The sequence below is a fragment of the Prinia subflava genome, chromosome 4 (genome assembly GCF_021018805.1).
Source record: "Prinia subflava isolate CZ2003 ecotype Zambia chromosome 4, Cam_Psub_1.2, whole genome shotgun sequence".
NCBI classification, from domain to species: domain Eukaryota; kingdom Metazoa; phylum Chordata; class Aves; order Passeriformes; family Cisticolidae; genus Prinia; species Prinia subflava.
This window is the reverse complement of record NC_086250.1, coordinates 4,137,243-4,152,602: the sequence shown is the minus strand read 5'-3', so window position 1 is coordinate 4,152,602 and position 15,360 is coordinate 4,137,243. Positions and strand designations below refer to the sequence as shown.

Sequence of the window (15,360 nt, the reverse complement as noted above, 5' to 3'; positions counted from 1 at the left end):
TAACACAAAAGTAGCCAGATGAATAAACCAAAACGGTGGCTGTGCAAAGGAGGGAGAGGATGCTTCAAGAACAACGTGGCAGCTCAAGCCACTTACACAGTAAGATCCATTTCTCTGATATCCTTGAACTTGGTACATCTTCTTTTCTTCTGTCAGATGAACTGGGCCCCTGCTATAACAGAGCAAGGAGCTGCTATCACTGGGCAGAGGGGGGATTATGGGAGGATGCTCTGTAAAGTCATAGGACCGAGGGAGTGGAGGACGAGGTGGGACTACTTCCTCTTCCTAAAGATTGTAGAATAGTCACCTTATTTAGACGTGCGCACCTGGTACAGTTATTTATAACTTAAAAAGAAAAATATATTACCATGGCTACAGCAGCTATAGATTTTGCAGTTAAAGGGACAATGTCACATTGAACAACAAAAAAAAATATAATTCTACCATCTGCACTTTCTGTTGGACATGTACAAACTCTCTAAATTGTACTTTAAAAATTTAAATGCATTCTCTTTTGAAAGATTTTTACATAAATGAGACTTTTAGAACGTTCTGTGAGCCAGATCTTGCATACACTTTAGACAACCATGACAATGTCCCTTTAAAACTGTAACTTCTAGCCAGATTTTCAGAGGAACTGAACATTTGGGAGCTCCCACAGTTTCAGCTCTTCTTGTGGGTGCTCTGGCCATCTGAGAACCAGGCTCAATATCCAAATAAACATAAAAAGCAATGTATTTCTTCCCATGAAAAGTGTGGTGGGTAGAAAACATATCCATAAATCAGGGTATATATTTCTATGGTAAGAGCCTAGGGAGAGGAAAAGGTAAGAAATGGAAAAGAGAAACATACCAGTGAGAATAGAGAGACAAAGTACAAATGAGTGTTAGAATTACTAGTGGAGGTATCAGTCTTTAAAACTAGTTCATAATGCAGTGTTTTTACAGAAACATACTGAATACATCCTTCAGACATCCTCAAAATATCCACAGTAATGCTTGTTTTTATCACAGCCATATTACAACTTCCATAACGCTAAAATAGTAAATATGCTAAAGCCATACCTCATTTTTATATTTAATAGAAGAAAATGTCCTTGATATCATGATGCCTGTTTTGGGGGAAGGTGTAGGGGAAAAAAAAGAGAAAAATGGTTTTCAATTAACAGCCTTTAAAATATGAACTATAACCTGTTGCTATCAAACAAATGCACCAAGCATCAACTTCAAGTAATATTTGCCTTTTTCTTTTCTTAGTCATTGTGCCATTTTTTCAAACATACAAAAGCAACAACGGAGCTTGTACTTTAAAAACTGATATGCTCCAATTTCATTTCCAATGTGACAAAACCATTGCTTACCTGCCTCAGAAGAGCTTCTTTGCTGTTTATGTTTAAGTAAACCCTCCATGACATCCTGAATTCTCCACAGCTCCTTCTGAATCTGAGCACGCTGTATCCCTGCTGATTCAGTCTGTCAGCAAATAAACAGCATGGATGGCCAGAAAATTAGAATACAAATGGGAAAATAAGGGAAAACCTTTCTCTCTTTTTAGACTACACTGCATATCCTTTCACTGAAGGAAAATAAAATGCAGTGATGACAGACAATCTCCCATGAAACATTCAAATATTGTCTGGAACAAAAAGTGTAAGATTGACTAATTTCATAATGCCTCAGTCAATTCGAGAGTAATCTGCTAATTCAAACTTCACTTCAAGAACAGAATTTCATCTACAGTCTCCAAAGAAAATCCAGGCAGACTTTGCACAGGAGGCCCACACACAGCCACAGGAAAGGAACCATCCCTTCCTAGCCCAAAGCAGGTGGAGATGAGCACAGTGTTTGCATGCTGATGTGTAAACATATTTATATTTGTGGACATGCACATTGTGGGCCAATCAATGCAAGTTTTCCAGATTTTGGGCATCCTTGAAATCTCTTTTGCACAGAAAATCAAGCCCTGGAGCAGAGAAGCTGCAGTGCAGCCCACACCCATCAGTGGCAGACGATCTGTGCACACCTCCCTGTCCATAGCTGTGTGTGTGTCACAGAGAGCTCTCCTCAGGAATTCAGTGCAGTGAGGACTCAAACACACACCTTTGTCTGTAAGGCCTGAAGAAACACCTAGAGCATTCTCTGTAATAATTTCTTTTGATAAAATGATTGAATTTTTAAATATTCAGTTAAATGGAAGGATTTGTGTGAAGGTATTTTAAGACTGTCAGAACAACTAAGGTCTGAGAAAGGCACCCTGTTTCAAATCTGCTCACTGAAACAAAAAAAGGAAGATTCCAGACAAAGGAATACCAGTGTTATAACGTTAAAAAAAAAAAGAAAATATGAAGACTTTTTCACAATTTACAAGGTAGAAAAACAAATTAAAAGCTTGTAAGTTTGTTCATCATTTGTCCCCGTTTTTCCATTTGTACAGTTTTAAAACTCACAGAAAGTCCAAGTGAATTGAGTGTACTTTAAGATCTTTGCCACACCTGAATTTCTCCGAGCCGATCGAGCTGCTCCTGCATATGGTTCCTTGTTACAGTTACATCATACTCCAATTTATCATATTCTCTCCAAGCTCTTTCCAGTTCCTAAGCATATAACAAATGTAAAGAATTATGGATGCACGTTCAATTAAAAAAAACTATTTTTTTTTTCTTTTTCCAGTGGCACAAAACTTCAGGAAGTAACACATAAATAGAGACCAGCAATAAATAAATAGATAAATAATTTAGAGAATGCAATGTTTAAACAGCTTTTTGATTTTCTAATGATACTGAATTGAAATTCAAACAAACGGCATTTTGTCTTTTCACTAACAAAAAAAAGACAGGCAAGTGCAAATGCTTCAGAAAACGCCTTTATAGTCAGCAGGCATGTGGATCGTAAGCTGTCTTCTCAGCGAGGCAGAAAAGCCACAAAAATGGATGCAAATTTGTCTCTTTTATCACCCAGAATCCACATGTGTGAGTGCACAGCATGTGTGTGCACAGGCAATGCATTATGCAGGGGCAATGCAGCACAGCCCTGCTCTACATATGTGCACACACTAGGAAAAGGTGGGGGAAAAGAAAATTATTCTTCTTGGAGGTCAGCTCCATCATCTCACTTCTGCAGCCTGCATCAGGCAATTTAGTCATTTAGAATAAATTAAAAAGTTAATGAGGGAAAGTGTGTCTGGAGGATTTCCTTTCCCCTGGTTCCCTTTTCTGTGTCCAACCAATTCCTTCTACAAGACAGTCCAGGATTTCAGGGCTGACATCCTATCAGTTTTTACCACAGCTTCCCCCTGGAATTTCACACCTTTTTGGATATATCTGTAAGTAGGCAAAAATGATTCCTTGTCATTTCGGCACAGAAACCATCACAAAGTGGGAAAAGATAGTAAACAGCAATTTCCTTCCTAGCTCCTGTTTTTTTAAAGTCTTTTGGAAGTGCATAATTTGAAAGATCTTCTAAATGTAATGGCCCACTATTAGAGAGACTGGCAGTCCTGCAGCTGCTTTTGTTTAAAGTAAGTCCAATAAAGTTTGTGCTTGACATTATTTTGCAGTCACGTGAAATAGCTTTATATGCATTATTTACTTCTTCTGCAGTCAATTTCCCATATTTCAAAGATAATAATTACCACAGCAATTAGGTCAGTATATGCACCCATTCTTGGCCAAAAAATAAAACTAAAATTAGAGAAAGACCACTCAATGAATGCAGTGTAAAGATCACTTTCCATCCACCTTTGACAAAAACACCAGCAAGTGAACGACAACTGAGTTTTCGCTGGGATGCAGTAAAAAAAATAAGCAAAGCCAATGCAATTAAGAATATGAACATAATCATTTCACAGTTCATTAAGTTTTGCTGGAGAGAACGTGGTACTTACTGCAGTGGCTCGGGAAACTTCCCGACAAGTGCTGAGCAGTCCGTTCTGCAAGTCATCCCTCTGCAGGACTACATTTTGTATGGCTGCTGGGTTATCTGCATTCATTTCTATCTCCTGACTTGCTGATAGCAAAGCTTGCTCGAGCGTGTACTATTGTAATAAAAAGAATTATTTTTAATGTTCTGCATCATTGGGCTGATTTTCGTTTTATTTCAGCTATCAGTGTTCTGATAATAAGCATGTAAAATAACATCCACTTTAGGTAAGAAATACAATTGTCCTACTTTCTCCTTGTGCAGCTGTTGAAGCTTCTCCTCCAGTGCTTGCACAACTTTATCCTGTTCACATAAACGGCTTAGCTTAGCCTAGGATAGAACGGAAAATTACCACAATTAGCACTTTGTTATTTACACCTTCAGTAATCAAAATCGAACTTGATCAAATCATCACACGAATCTACAGAAAATGTACTTAAAATAAGAATTCTAAAATTATGTTGGCATCAGTCTTGCATTTTTGAATTACTTAAGAAACCCTCTTAAGAAACTATGAAGTGCTATTATTACTTGAAGCAGCATGCTTCAAAACATATAATTTATGATTCTACAGCTAAATCTTTACAACTTAATAATAGGTATTAGATTCCATTTTAATTTACATATTGCTTAGTATTACAAAGACGATTTTATACATTCACAATCTATCCCATGTCCCATTTCAGGTGATTGTATGAAATATTTTAAATTTCAGCCTAACGTGTAATGTTTCCTGCAAGTTAGAAGCTTATTACAGAGACATGTCCCTCTATATCATGATGCAATTTCTGCTGGCAATCACCTGTACAAAGTGGGTTTCAAAGCCAGAAGCCAAGAGGAAAATTATCATCAAAATAAAGAGACAAATACCAACATTTACAATGAAAAAGGAATACAAATGACTTACATCAATGTCCAGCTCTTCAGTTCTATATTTGTATAGTGTACCCCTACACTCTTCTTGTGTTAACTATAAGGAAGAATAATATTGCCATAAAACAACTTAGTTGGACAGTGAAAATGAAAATTACTGCTCAGCTTAAGAGTTTTAACACAGAAATCAGCTTTTGCATGAAAGGTAAACCTGCCACATTGAACAATATTTAGCCAATATACATTAATGAGGGTAAATAAATGGAATGTCAAGCAGACTGTCAGTAGAGTTGCATTAAATTAACAGGCTGTTTCTAATGCAAACTGGAGTTTCAAAGATGTAAAACTCAATCAAACATGGATTATGCAGGAAGATGAGATTGCCAGAGTACATCTAAATAATGATGCATCATTGTGTCTAAGTTTTGGTACAAGAATTCTAAATGCAGGGGCTCGTTCCACTCTGAGTTAACCATTCTAGGCCCATTAAAGTCAGGAGTTTCACAAGCAGGATGATCTGATGTGAGGCCAAAACCAGAGCAGATTGACCTAAGTTTACAACATATATGTAAATCTCTTCTCAGAGATGTGTCCAATAAACGCCACCACTTTTCATCTGGATTTTTCAAATGGATTTCCTATTTTTCATAGGATTTCCTCCCCTCCAACAGAGCATTACCAGAAATGCCACAAATGGAAGCTCTTCTACTTTATCTCTGGACCTAGGCAAACTTGTCTCCTTGTGCTCAAACTGCTTTCATGCAGCCCCTCACATTAAGTTCTTAATTTTTTCCATCTGTTACTGAGCAGTAACAAGATTTTAAAATATTTTACAGGAAAAAGGCAGCTCCCCATTTTAGAGTGAACTGTCACACACATTAACTACTTTATATCCTATACAGCAAGTAAGGACATAACACTATCAACCTTCATATTCTATTTAATTAAAAACATTGGGTGTACGGAGTCCCAAAAGAGATGCTTTCCTTCCATGTGTCTGTCATAATTAGATTATTTGACTTAATAGTACAAGAAAGACTACTGAAACACAAGTCTATGTTAAGGAACACTTATAAATAAAAGGACTAGGGAAGAGTTCATGAGACAAGCATTCCAAACATAAAATAAATCTTTAACACATTAAAGTGTTTCATTTCACGCTATTATGTCCACATACCTCATGCAAATGTAGTTGATGACAATTTAAAAGTATGAATAGTGTATTAAAAACACACAATAACCTTCTTTGAAATGGACATTTCATGAAAATGAATGCTGGAATATGAAAAAAAGCCACAGCACTTTTGCACCTCATGAATGTCACACAAATTAAGATATCTATTTAAACTCCCACTATTGTAGAGTTGTGTTGTTTTACTGTTGATTTTATCACAATGAGAGAAAAATGAGGAATGGAAATATTTAAATAAAACTCATAAACATGGCCAAATGTCTTTAACTTACAAAGGAAACCTAGTTATATTTCACAACAAAAAGATATTACAGAAAGAAGATTATCCCCTGTTAGATAAATACACCTTTCCAAGTCACTGCTCAGCATTTTATGTGGCTTGGCTGGAAAATATTGCTTCTTCAAGCCAGTATTTTTTAATACTTTTTAAAAAAGAGAGACTTTTTTTTGCCATTTCAATCCTAATTACAGCTGAGTTTAAAACAGTTTGCCAATTCAGCATCCCTACCCCTCCTACCTCCTGAAAGGAATACATCTAAAGTATTCAGGAAAGCAAAACAGATTTTCAGAGAACACTATAGCCGTGCTAATTCTTCTTATTAAAATCCCATCACACTTTTCAAACTGCTACTGAGTTCTTGCTTTGGTCAGCAGCACCAGTCCCACACAACAGGCACTGCTGGAGAGCCACTTCATTGAACATTTCCACCCCAACATCTTACCCAGACTTAGCACAAAAACTAACACGAATAAAACACAAAAATAACACAAATAATTGAATCCCTCTCCACAAAACCAGCGGCTCCACTTCCATCAGTGAAGCCGCCCAGGGCGAGAGGCGCGGGACGCTGTCGCATCCTGCCGGAGTGACAGGAGGAACTGCGGCAGACAAAACGCAATTACACATTTCAGGAGAGGTTAACAGCCTCATAACCCTGGAAAACGCATTAACAGAGCTCCAGTGACCGAGTTATCAAAATGTACTTCATGTCACGTTCCACAAACGCCTTTCCTGCCAAATCGCTCCTGCAAAGCCTTTGCCAGGGCAGTAACTCCAGAGCAAGAGTGCCATCTACTGAACCAGTGACAGGAGTTGCTGCTGGCCTCTCTTTCCCTCGACATTTGCCTGTTAAAAGACACCAAATCCATTCCTCTCAGCATGGGGAAATGCAAAAAACCTCCCAAAAACCTCCCAGTCATGAGGGAGCAGCACCCGAAGATCTACGAATAGAATTTACCATTTTTCAAACTGCACATGCAGAGTTTGGCCAAACGTGTTATCTTGCATGTGGAAAAGTAACGTGACCTTCACTGAACGTCCCTCTCAGGTTAGAAATCATTTGTCAGAACTGTACAGACCCCACTCTGTCACACACCAGTACCAGAGGATTCCCAGAAAGGGGGAGATCCCTAAGGGCACCCTAAGGTGTTGCTGAGACACAAGTGGTTGAAGCTATTTAAGTAGTTGATACTAAAAACATTTAAACGACAGCATTATTTCATTACTTTGTAAGCTGTTTTCAGATTCCACTGACTGTTCTGATTCAATAAATATCTAGGAGGATGTTTCACACCCCAAAAGCACGCTATGCAGCTAGGACATTTTGAGCATGAGATTAAAATCAAGACTTCCAAGAGGCTCTTTTGTTTACTTCTTGTTTTTTAAAATATTTCTTGCCATCAGGAAGCAGGGCAAATGGGCATTGAGCCCCACTGAGCAAGGTTCTCCTCTAATTTTGAATTCTGTGACATAAAACACTTCCAATACAAATTGAAAAGACCAGATTTTTAGCTCAAGCACAATCACCTTGTGTTCATAACAAAACCTGAAACATCTCAAAATCAAACATGCGTAACAGTTTAAGTGTATGCAGCTCCTGTAACAATAAGTCATAAGCAAAACCTCCCTATCCTTACAGGAATAAAAACCATAAGGGCTATTTTTCTGTATTTTTAATGTATTAAGAACAATTATCCATGGCAAGACCTGGATGTTAGCTTGTTGCAGTCAGATTTTAATTTTTCCTCCTTAAGGGAACCCACACATGTAAGAGGAATTGAGGAAAATTTTGCTTTTTAAAGTCAACCTGTACTGATTTAGAGAAAAAGATTAGGGAACAAGATTAACATTCCTCATCTAGTACTGGAAAGAAGCAAAAAACCCCAAACCAAGGCAGAAATGGGTCTGGTCTGTAAAAATCCCTTTTTTTTCTTGTCTGTACATCTGGAATAATTTCCCTGGCTTGTACTTGTGAATTTATAGCACAGTCTGCAGAGCAGACTGATGTAAGTCAAGTGATTTAAATAACTCTGAAGATGTCACAAATCACAAACAAAAGTGCCTTATAAATAACACATTTGAAATAGTAGATTTTTTTGCTGTTTTACTAGAGAGCTATTAATCATTACAAAAAGGAAGCAAGACAAATTAAATACAAACTTTTCTTGCTTTCTTTTGCTTAACTCTAAATGAGCTCAGACATAAAACTGAACTGAATAAACTGAAGCTGAGAAAGATCCTTTTCTTTATCCACAGGAATGGTTGCAGTCACCCCAAACTATTTTAGAATCCTGTCAACAAAACAAGTTGCAGTCACTTGCACAGAGGCTTCTCCCAATTATTTACATGTCTTTAAAACTGCAGCAGGAAAGACGACTGTTAAACCAATTTATTTTATTTGAATAAAAAAATTATACGCTCTTTCGACTTCAAATAAGTTGCCAGAATTTTAAACAGGTTGGTTTTGCATTACAAAAGTTTAGAAGACTATTTAGGCAGTGAAATTTTGAGTGTATTTTTAGCCTGTCCTGAAAGTCACATTAATGCAACGTCTCATATAGGAAACTTTATCCATGAAAAGCAGATGTTGTTACTCTTCAGCTAAGGCAGCTTCTGCAGAAGCCTTCCAGCCTGTCACAAACACTCCGACCTGAGGAGATCACATCTCTAGTGGCAACAGGTTATTCAGTGCTCACCACCTGTTAGAGTCACTGTTTCTCTGACAAGAATGTCAAAAATGGTGTTTATTCAGTGTCAGATAGGAAGCAGCAGAGGTGCCTGCAAGGTGAGGGCAGATCCTGCAGCTGACAGCAGAGCTGTGTCAGGGCAGCACTGGGGAATTCATTGGCATCCCCAAAGGGACCAGCAGATCAGCCCAGGCACAGCCATACCACAAATATGTCTATTTAATATTAAAAGCTCAGGCTAAGTTTCCCTTCACACATCCAAAACACTTATGCTCATTATACATCTATTGATTTGTCTTACATACATTATCACACAAAAATGACTTGCTTTAAAAAAATTCTAACAGCCAGGCTTCTTAAAAAAATTACAACAAACCCCCCAAATTTCATTTAGGGCTCGAGGGCACCTTTCTTCTCTTATTCCCCTCTAAATAGGTTCCATGTTAAAGCTCCTGCTTTGCATGTAGGAGCACAAATCGGGTGGTCATGAAATCCCTCACTCACAACCCAGCTTCCTTTGGGAAGCTGAGATTTTTTTTGGCAGCATTTCTGGATCGGAGGCAAACTTACGATACGGAGTTGACTTCAAAAAAAATGAAACGTGATTAAGCTGCAGCACTTTTTAGAAATAATAATAAACATCTGTTTTACATGGCAGAACATCTCCTATTCTCTGAACTATGCAACCTTTACGCATAATTTTGGCATAAATGTAAATGCAAGGGAACTGGCCACACACTCCCTTGTGAGAACAACACCTTCATTGTAGTTGAGGCAAGAAACTTTTTAAACATCCCCTGACATGACAGGGGCTATTCAGTTCAGCCCCAGCACCCGTAAGACACTGAGGTGCCAACGGAGAGGGATTGGCCATGCTCATAAGTTAGTGCAGGTCTCAACTCACAGACAATATTTCCATTCACATTTCCGATTCTTCTTCCATCTTACCATTGCCAACCAGCACTAGATACTCGGTAAGTGTGCACAGTAAAGTCTGCTGTGACTTTATGAACAGACACTGCCTTTTGGATTTACAGGCCCCAGATCAAAGTAATTTTGATCCTTTCTTTCTTCAGTGGCTAAAGGCTTGGAAGGTGCAAACAAAAACTTGTAAATCCACTTCCTAGAACAAAACAAAAATTGCCAGAAATGACCAGGTAAACGCCACTCACATGCTTTTGTAGTGGTCAAAAGAAAGAAGCACCTTTGAACACTAATTGCAGAGAATCATGCTAAGACAAATGTTGGAAGCTCATTGGGAGTTTCATGAATTTACTGGACACCTGCATAAAGCACCAACTAATTAAATCGTCTAGACAGAAAAAAAGTTACTCCAAAAGTGTACATTTAATACTAAACAACAAGAACGCAGCGAAAGCCATGCTAACGACACTGCAGCGTTTCAGGAAGCATGGATGACTTGTGGGTTTCCAAAGCAAAGAAGAGAAACACCGATGTTATGAATAAATCTGAGGAACAACCAAAACTGTCACTAAGGAAAATTTTCGCAGATGATAAAGCAATTTCATTCACTATCCAAGACCTTACTTGATGGTACAGTTGTGGTCTTAGCGCCGAGTTCTCAATCATAGTGTGAACCATGGTGATTAAAGGTTCATTCTCTTTCATCTATTTCAAATCAGGAGGAGCATACAGCAAACATCAGTTTACAGCATGGCTAGATTTGAAAGACGACACTGTAAAATATAGCCTCTACTTTAATTCTTTCTAATAATGCAGTAGATTACATTTTAACCCATGCTTTTTATATAAGCCATCATTCAGTAATATCAACATCTGAAAATTTCAATAATATCAAACAAATATATCAAAAATAATGTAAATGTTCAACACCAATGTGATATTTATTCACCAACACTCTCCCTTTTTAAAAGTAAAAAAGCTTAAAATAAGTTTGGCTTTGCATGGTATTGAAATGAAAAGGATTATTGGATTTTGCAGCAGGGACACTGAAACCTTTATCAAGAAACCTTTTAAATTACAGATTTAATAACTCAGTGTACATTAAAAAGCATTTTCAGCCTGTGAATAGACTTACGTCCACGTATCACAAAATGCCTTTTTATACTGCACTGATTTATATCCTTTGGAACTTTGAATCATTGCCTGATGCATTTATCCACCCCCATACACAGGAGTGAAACTATTTTGGAACCAGACATTTTCTATAATGATTAGTATGTATTGTTAAGCATGCAAATGTCAAAATCAGGTATTTTATTACACATTGCGTAAAGTGAGGGTTTCACAAAAGTGTGCAACACAAAAATAAGTATGGAATTTTGGGTTTAAAAAGGAGATTTTCCTAACAGTAAGGGGAAAATTATGAAAACAGGTGGTTTTCTTCTCCAAAAGAAACCTGAAACATCACTTAATGCACAATTCTCCTCCTATTTCGTAGGTAGCTTTAGGACCAGTTGGAAACTTTGTTAATTCCTGTTTCAGGTATGGTTACACAAAGCGTGTGAAGGAGCATTTATGATCTTTCTCTTCACATTATGTGTGTGTATATATATATATATATATATGTATGTACTCTCCATGAATTTGCAAAGCAAGGTTTTCTTTCATAGATGGAAATGCAACAGAATGAGTTTTTGATACCTTCTAATTTCTTGCCCCTAATTATTTGGAAAAACCTAGCTTGTACATTTGGAGCAGTATTTTTTTCATCTTAAGGTAAACAAATTTCTCTAGAGGACCTTTTTGTTGTTGTTGTTGTTTTTTATCCATTGCAAAGTCTGATCAGCTGATAAGTTAATCAACCAATAAAGGGTACTTTAAGAAGCTTATGATGCTCTGTTTGTTCAAGGCAGGGAAAAAACCTTAAAGAAGCAGCCCCTAGCATTTAGTCCATTATCTCCAGTATACGTAAACAGAAAACCAGAACTGACACAAGAAGTTGTTCTCCTTCTACATTAAAATTTTGTTCAGAGAGTGGGCACATTCCAGAGAGTGATTATACTAAAAGAGATCTCAATAAGAAGAGCAACAATAAGGCCCAAAGCCAAGCAATCAAACTACAGTCAACTGATAAATTAGTAAAAGAAAAATTTCTCTGAGGCTCAAATATTTTATTAGGAACATACAGGTTTGAATGAATCTTTATTAGATTTTCAACTGCTTCATGCCCTCTAGCTAATACCTTTCTACAATATTTCAGTTTTTTCTTTGCTGACCAATAACAGACAATGCCATAATTAATTTCTGTTGAACTGTTCAAAGTTTGTTTAAATCCAGAGTAGAAAACAAGCAATGTGCATTTGCTCAAAAGACATTTTGAAGTAACATTTTGTCTTCTAGAAGCTACAACTTGGATTTATGGGAGCTCTTCCAATATTTTTACTACTACTGATGCTTAATCACGCTTATCTAACCCTGTTTGCAAAGGCCAGTTATATCCAGGAAAGTCAGAGTTCCTTAAGCCCTAATGGAACAAAGATCAAAAAGCAGTAATTGGTGAAGCAATTCCAATCAAAGAGCTCTAGGAGCAGCCAAATACAACAAGTGTTTTTCCCCTTTGGGATCAGTGTTTCCAAAAATTTAGTGATACTAAGTACTGAGGAGTTAGGATCTGAGGGAGCAGCTATGTGTCACAAATCTCCTACAAGTGAATGCACAAATAAATCAGAGTTACCTGGGACACAGTGGCCAGTGCCATGCTCAGAGTGCAGGAGACTGAGATCCTGTGTGTACTCACTGTCACATGCTGGCAAACAAATCATCCTTGCCTAGGGCTGCTGGGTATGTCCAGAACTACTTCCTAAATTGCACCTCAATCTCTCTCCCAGCTCTGCAAACCCTGAGCCAGCAGAGTGGTTTAAAAAGAAAAGGGTGCTGGACAAGCATTTATGTGGCCAGAAGACATCAAAGAAATCATATGGCTGGGTGTCTGTGTGCCAAGTATTTTCAGGCTTTTTTCCACCCCTCTCTCTCCCTCTCAACTCCAACAACAACAACAAAAATTCTGAAAGCGTAACACAAAACCATCAGAAAGTGTAACATAAGAATTTCTAAGCATCGCCAAAGGAAACAGTAGTACAAAAAAAACCCCCATGATTTCAAAAAGGCGATGGAATATTCTTGACAAGAAAACCACCTAATCAGCAGCCAGCTTACTGCAACAGAATCTATGTCACCTTCCCTACAGGTGAATTTTAGTCTGCCTGAAAAGCCACCTGTGCAACCTGGTAACAAACTTATTATTTATTGTTGGGTACAGCACTGGACTCTTTGTGACCAACAAGGTGAGAGCTGAAGATACAGGGACTGGAGTCCCACCACGTGCTATAAGCAGAGCAGGTTCTGACTCTATTTGCAGAAATTAAATACAGGTGGAAATACCTAATTTAAGTGCACAGGACATTTAAAATCCAGAGAGAGAAAGTGATTAAGCACGCTGGGTGGGTACAGATGCTGGTAACAAGGAGGCGAGGCCTCAATTACACTGAAAGAAATTTGGATTTTTTTAATGCTTTCCAACATAAAGGGAAATTGGTATTTGGCAAAGTAATGAAAAGCTAAAAGTGTGATACCACCCCTAGAAACAGTGGTACTCAAAGCAAAAAGACTCTCAGGGGGATTTATTTCCACAGGTAAATGAAATTATTAAAAAAAAAAACAAAAACAAGAGAAACGAGTATTCCAACTTGCTCTTCCATGATTTTGTGATTAAGGCAATATATTTTAGACTTGATTCCTTGCATCTCTGGTATGGCACAACTGTAAGACTTACACATTTTCCTAAATTAATGCTTACCACATCACATTTCTAAATTTTATCCAGTGCAAATGAAAGGAAAATAATTTTTACTATTTTGCATTTTGTACATAGACAATTCCCCCCATTTAATCCCATCCATTATACTCACAAACTTGGCTAGCCAAGCAATAACAACACTTTCACACTTCACACCAACATTTATCCTTTCTTGACAATGAATTACACTGTTGAAGACAGAATCACTCCCTTATTCCAAATCATAGACTGGAAATATTTGAGTTGGATGAAATATTTTGGTCTAATTTAGCAAGCAGTATGTCCCTACTGTTTTGGACCTCCTGCAGCTCCTTAAATAAAACAATATAGAGATGTTAAGGAATGTGTTGCCATCAAATTGAACGGGTCACAATTTCCACCCTGTTTTCAAGAGATAATAGGAAAATAAAGTCACTGGGTGAACCAAGCCCATGTGAGAGTGTGTATTGTGTGTTTCTGTGAACAGCTGGGGTTTTTAATAACTCACTGAAACCCCAGTAGAGGAACATACAGAACATAAAAGTTCTAACAGTTGGTTTTAAGTGTAAGGCTCAAAAATTTCAATAAAAGACAGATTCTTACAAAAAGTGATTTTTATATTTTTAATCAATGGTCATCCAGTCGCTTACTTAAGTTCTAAGAACTTATGACTGTCTTTCATAACTGCTAGCAAAAAAAAAATCCACTTCAAAACTTTTCAAACACAAGCTGCAGAGAAATCCCATTTGGTCATGCAACAAGGCCACAAAGAGAGGTATGTAGATAATACAATTCTTCACTTGTAAATCAATTATGTTAGTGAAGACAGAACTGTACTCTCACCCCATAGGATACCATTAATTCAAAAGAATTAAAATCTTATATAAGTCCTTCAGAATGAACTGAGGAAAATAAGAAAAGGAGCCATGTCATGATTTGTTTAAAATACTTCATCATGTTTAACCTCCTCTTCATTTAATGTCCTGTAGAAACATCTAACTCTTTCTGATTTGAAAAACCGAAATTCTCAGAAGTACCCATTTTTTATAGATTGCATGTGTGTCATATGAAACATATTAGGACTTGTTAAAGAAGGTAAAATGCTACAGTTAAGTGTTATTATGAAAAGAAAATTAGGAATGTATTCAGAACAGAAAAATGAATTGGTGATTGGCTACTGTTTTCTGAAAAAATTTAAACTGTGGGATTTTTTTTTTCCCCATAACAGCTCAAATTTGTGATTAAGATATTCTATGCTGTGGGCATCATCCAACTTCATAAAAAGCACTGAAAATCCTTCACCCCAAATATTTCCAGCTTTGACAGTAGCAGCAAAAGGCATTAAGAAATATAAATGCACAAGTAAATTGCAAATCCCACCTGGTGATCCAAATATATGGCATTCCTTTGAAGGTGATGTGAAAGAATCTCATTCTAGCAGGCAGCAGTCAGAGGGGAAAAGGAAAAGGACAGAAGGTGCAGAATGCATGAAAAGAGCTTTAAAGGATGTAAACTAGACAGTGATAGGCAGTTCTGTTTTATGGAGAAATATAATGCTGTTTTTAACTGCCTTGTTTTGGAGAACTGTTAACAAGTTTTGAGCCCGAAACAGAAATGATAAAAGTTTGCTACGAGTCAGACCATAGAAATAA

The 15,360-nt window shown here is 37.3% G+C and overlaps 1 protein-coding gene across 21 annotated transcripts in view; it reads right to left on the bottom strand.

The window, feature by feature from the left end:
- The window catches only part of PLEKHA5 (pleckstrin homology domain containing A5), a 154,617-nt gene that overhangs the window by 15,919 nt on the left and 123,338 nt on the right, over positions 1 to 15,360 (bottom strand). For 11 of the 21 annotated variants that reach the window (XM_063395190.1, XM_063395186.1, XM_063395192.1 and 8 more), the window contains 7 exons: positions 4,825 to 4,887; positions 4,167 to 4,247; positions 3,883 to 4,032; positions 2,492 to 2,593; positions 1,361 to 1,472; positions 1,065 to 1,111; positions 97 to 285 (listed from right to left, as the gene is read on the bottom strand). In XM_063395190.1, the coding sequence (XP_063251260.1) occupies positions 97 to 285; positions 1,065 to 1,111; positions 1,361 to 1,472; positions 2,492 to 2,593; positions 3,883 to 4,032; positions 4,167 to 4,247; positions 4,825 to 4,887 (744 nt within the window). Of the gene's footprint in view, positions 1 to 96; positions 286 to 1,064; positions 1,112 to 1,360; positions 1,473 to 2,491; positions 2,594 to 3,882; positions 4,033 to 4,166; positions 4,248 to 4,824; positions 4,888 to 10,497; positions 10,579 to 15,088; positions 15,143 to 15,360 lie in introns of all 21 variants that reach the window. The other 10 variants (XM_063395197.1, XM_063395209.1, XM_063395198.1 and 7 more) reach the window with 4 other exon arrangements.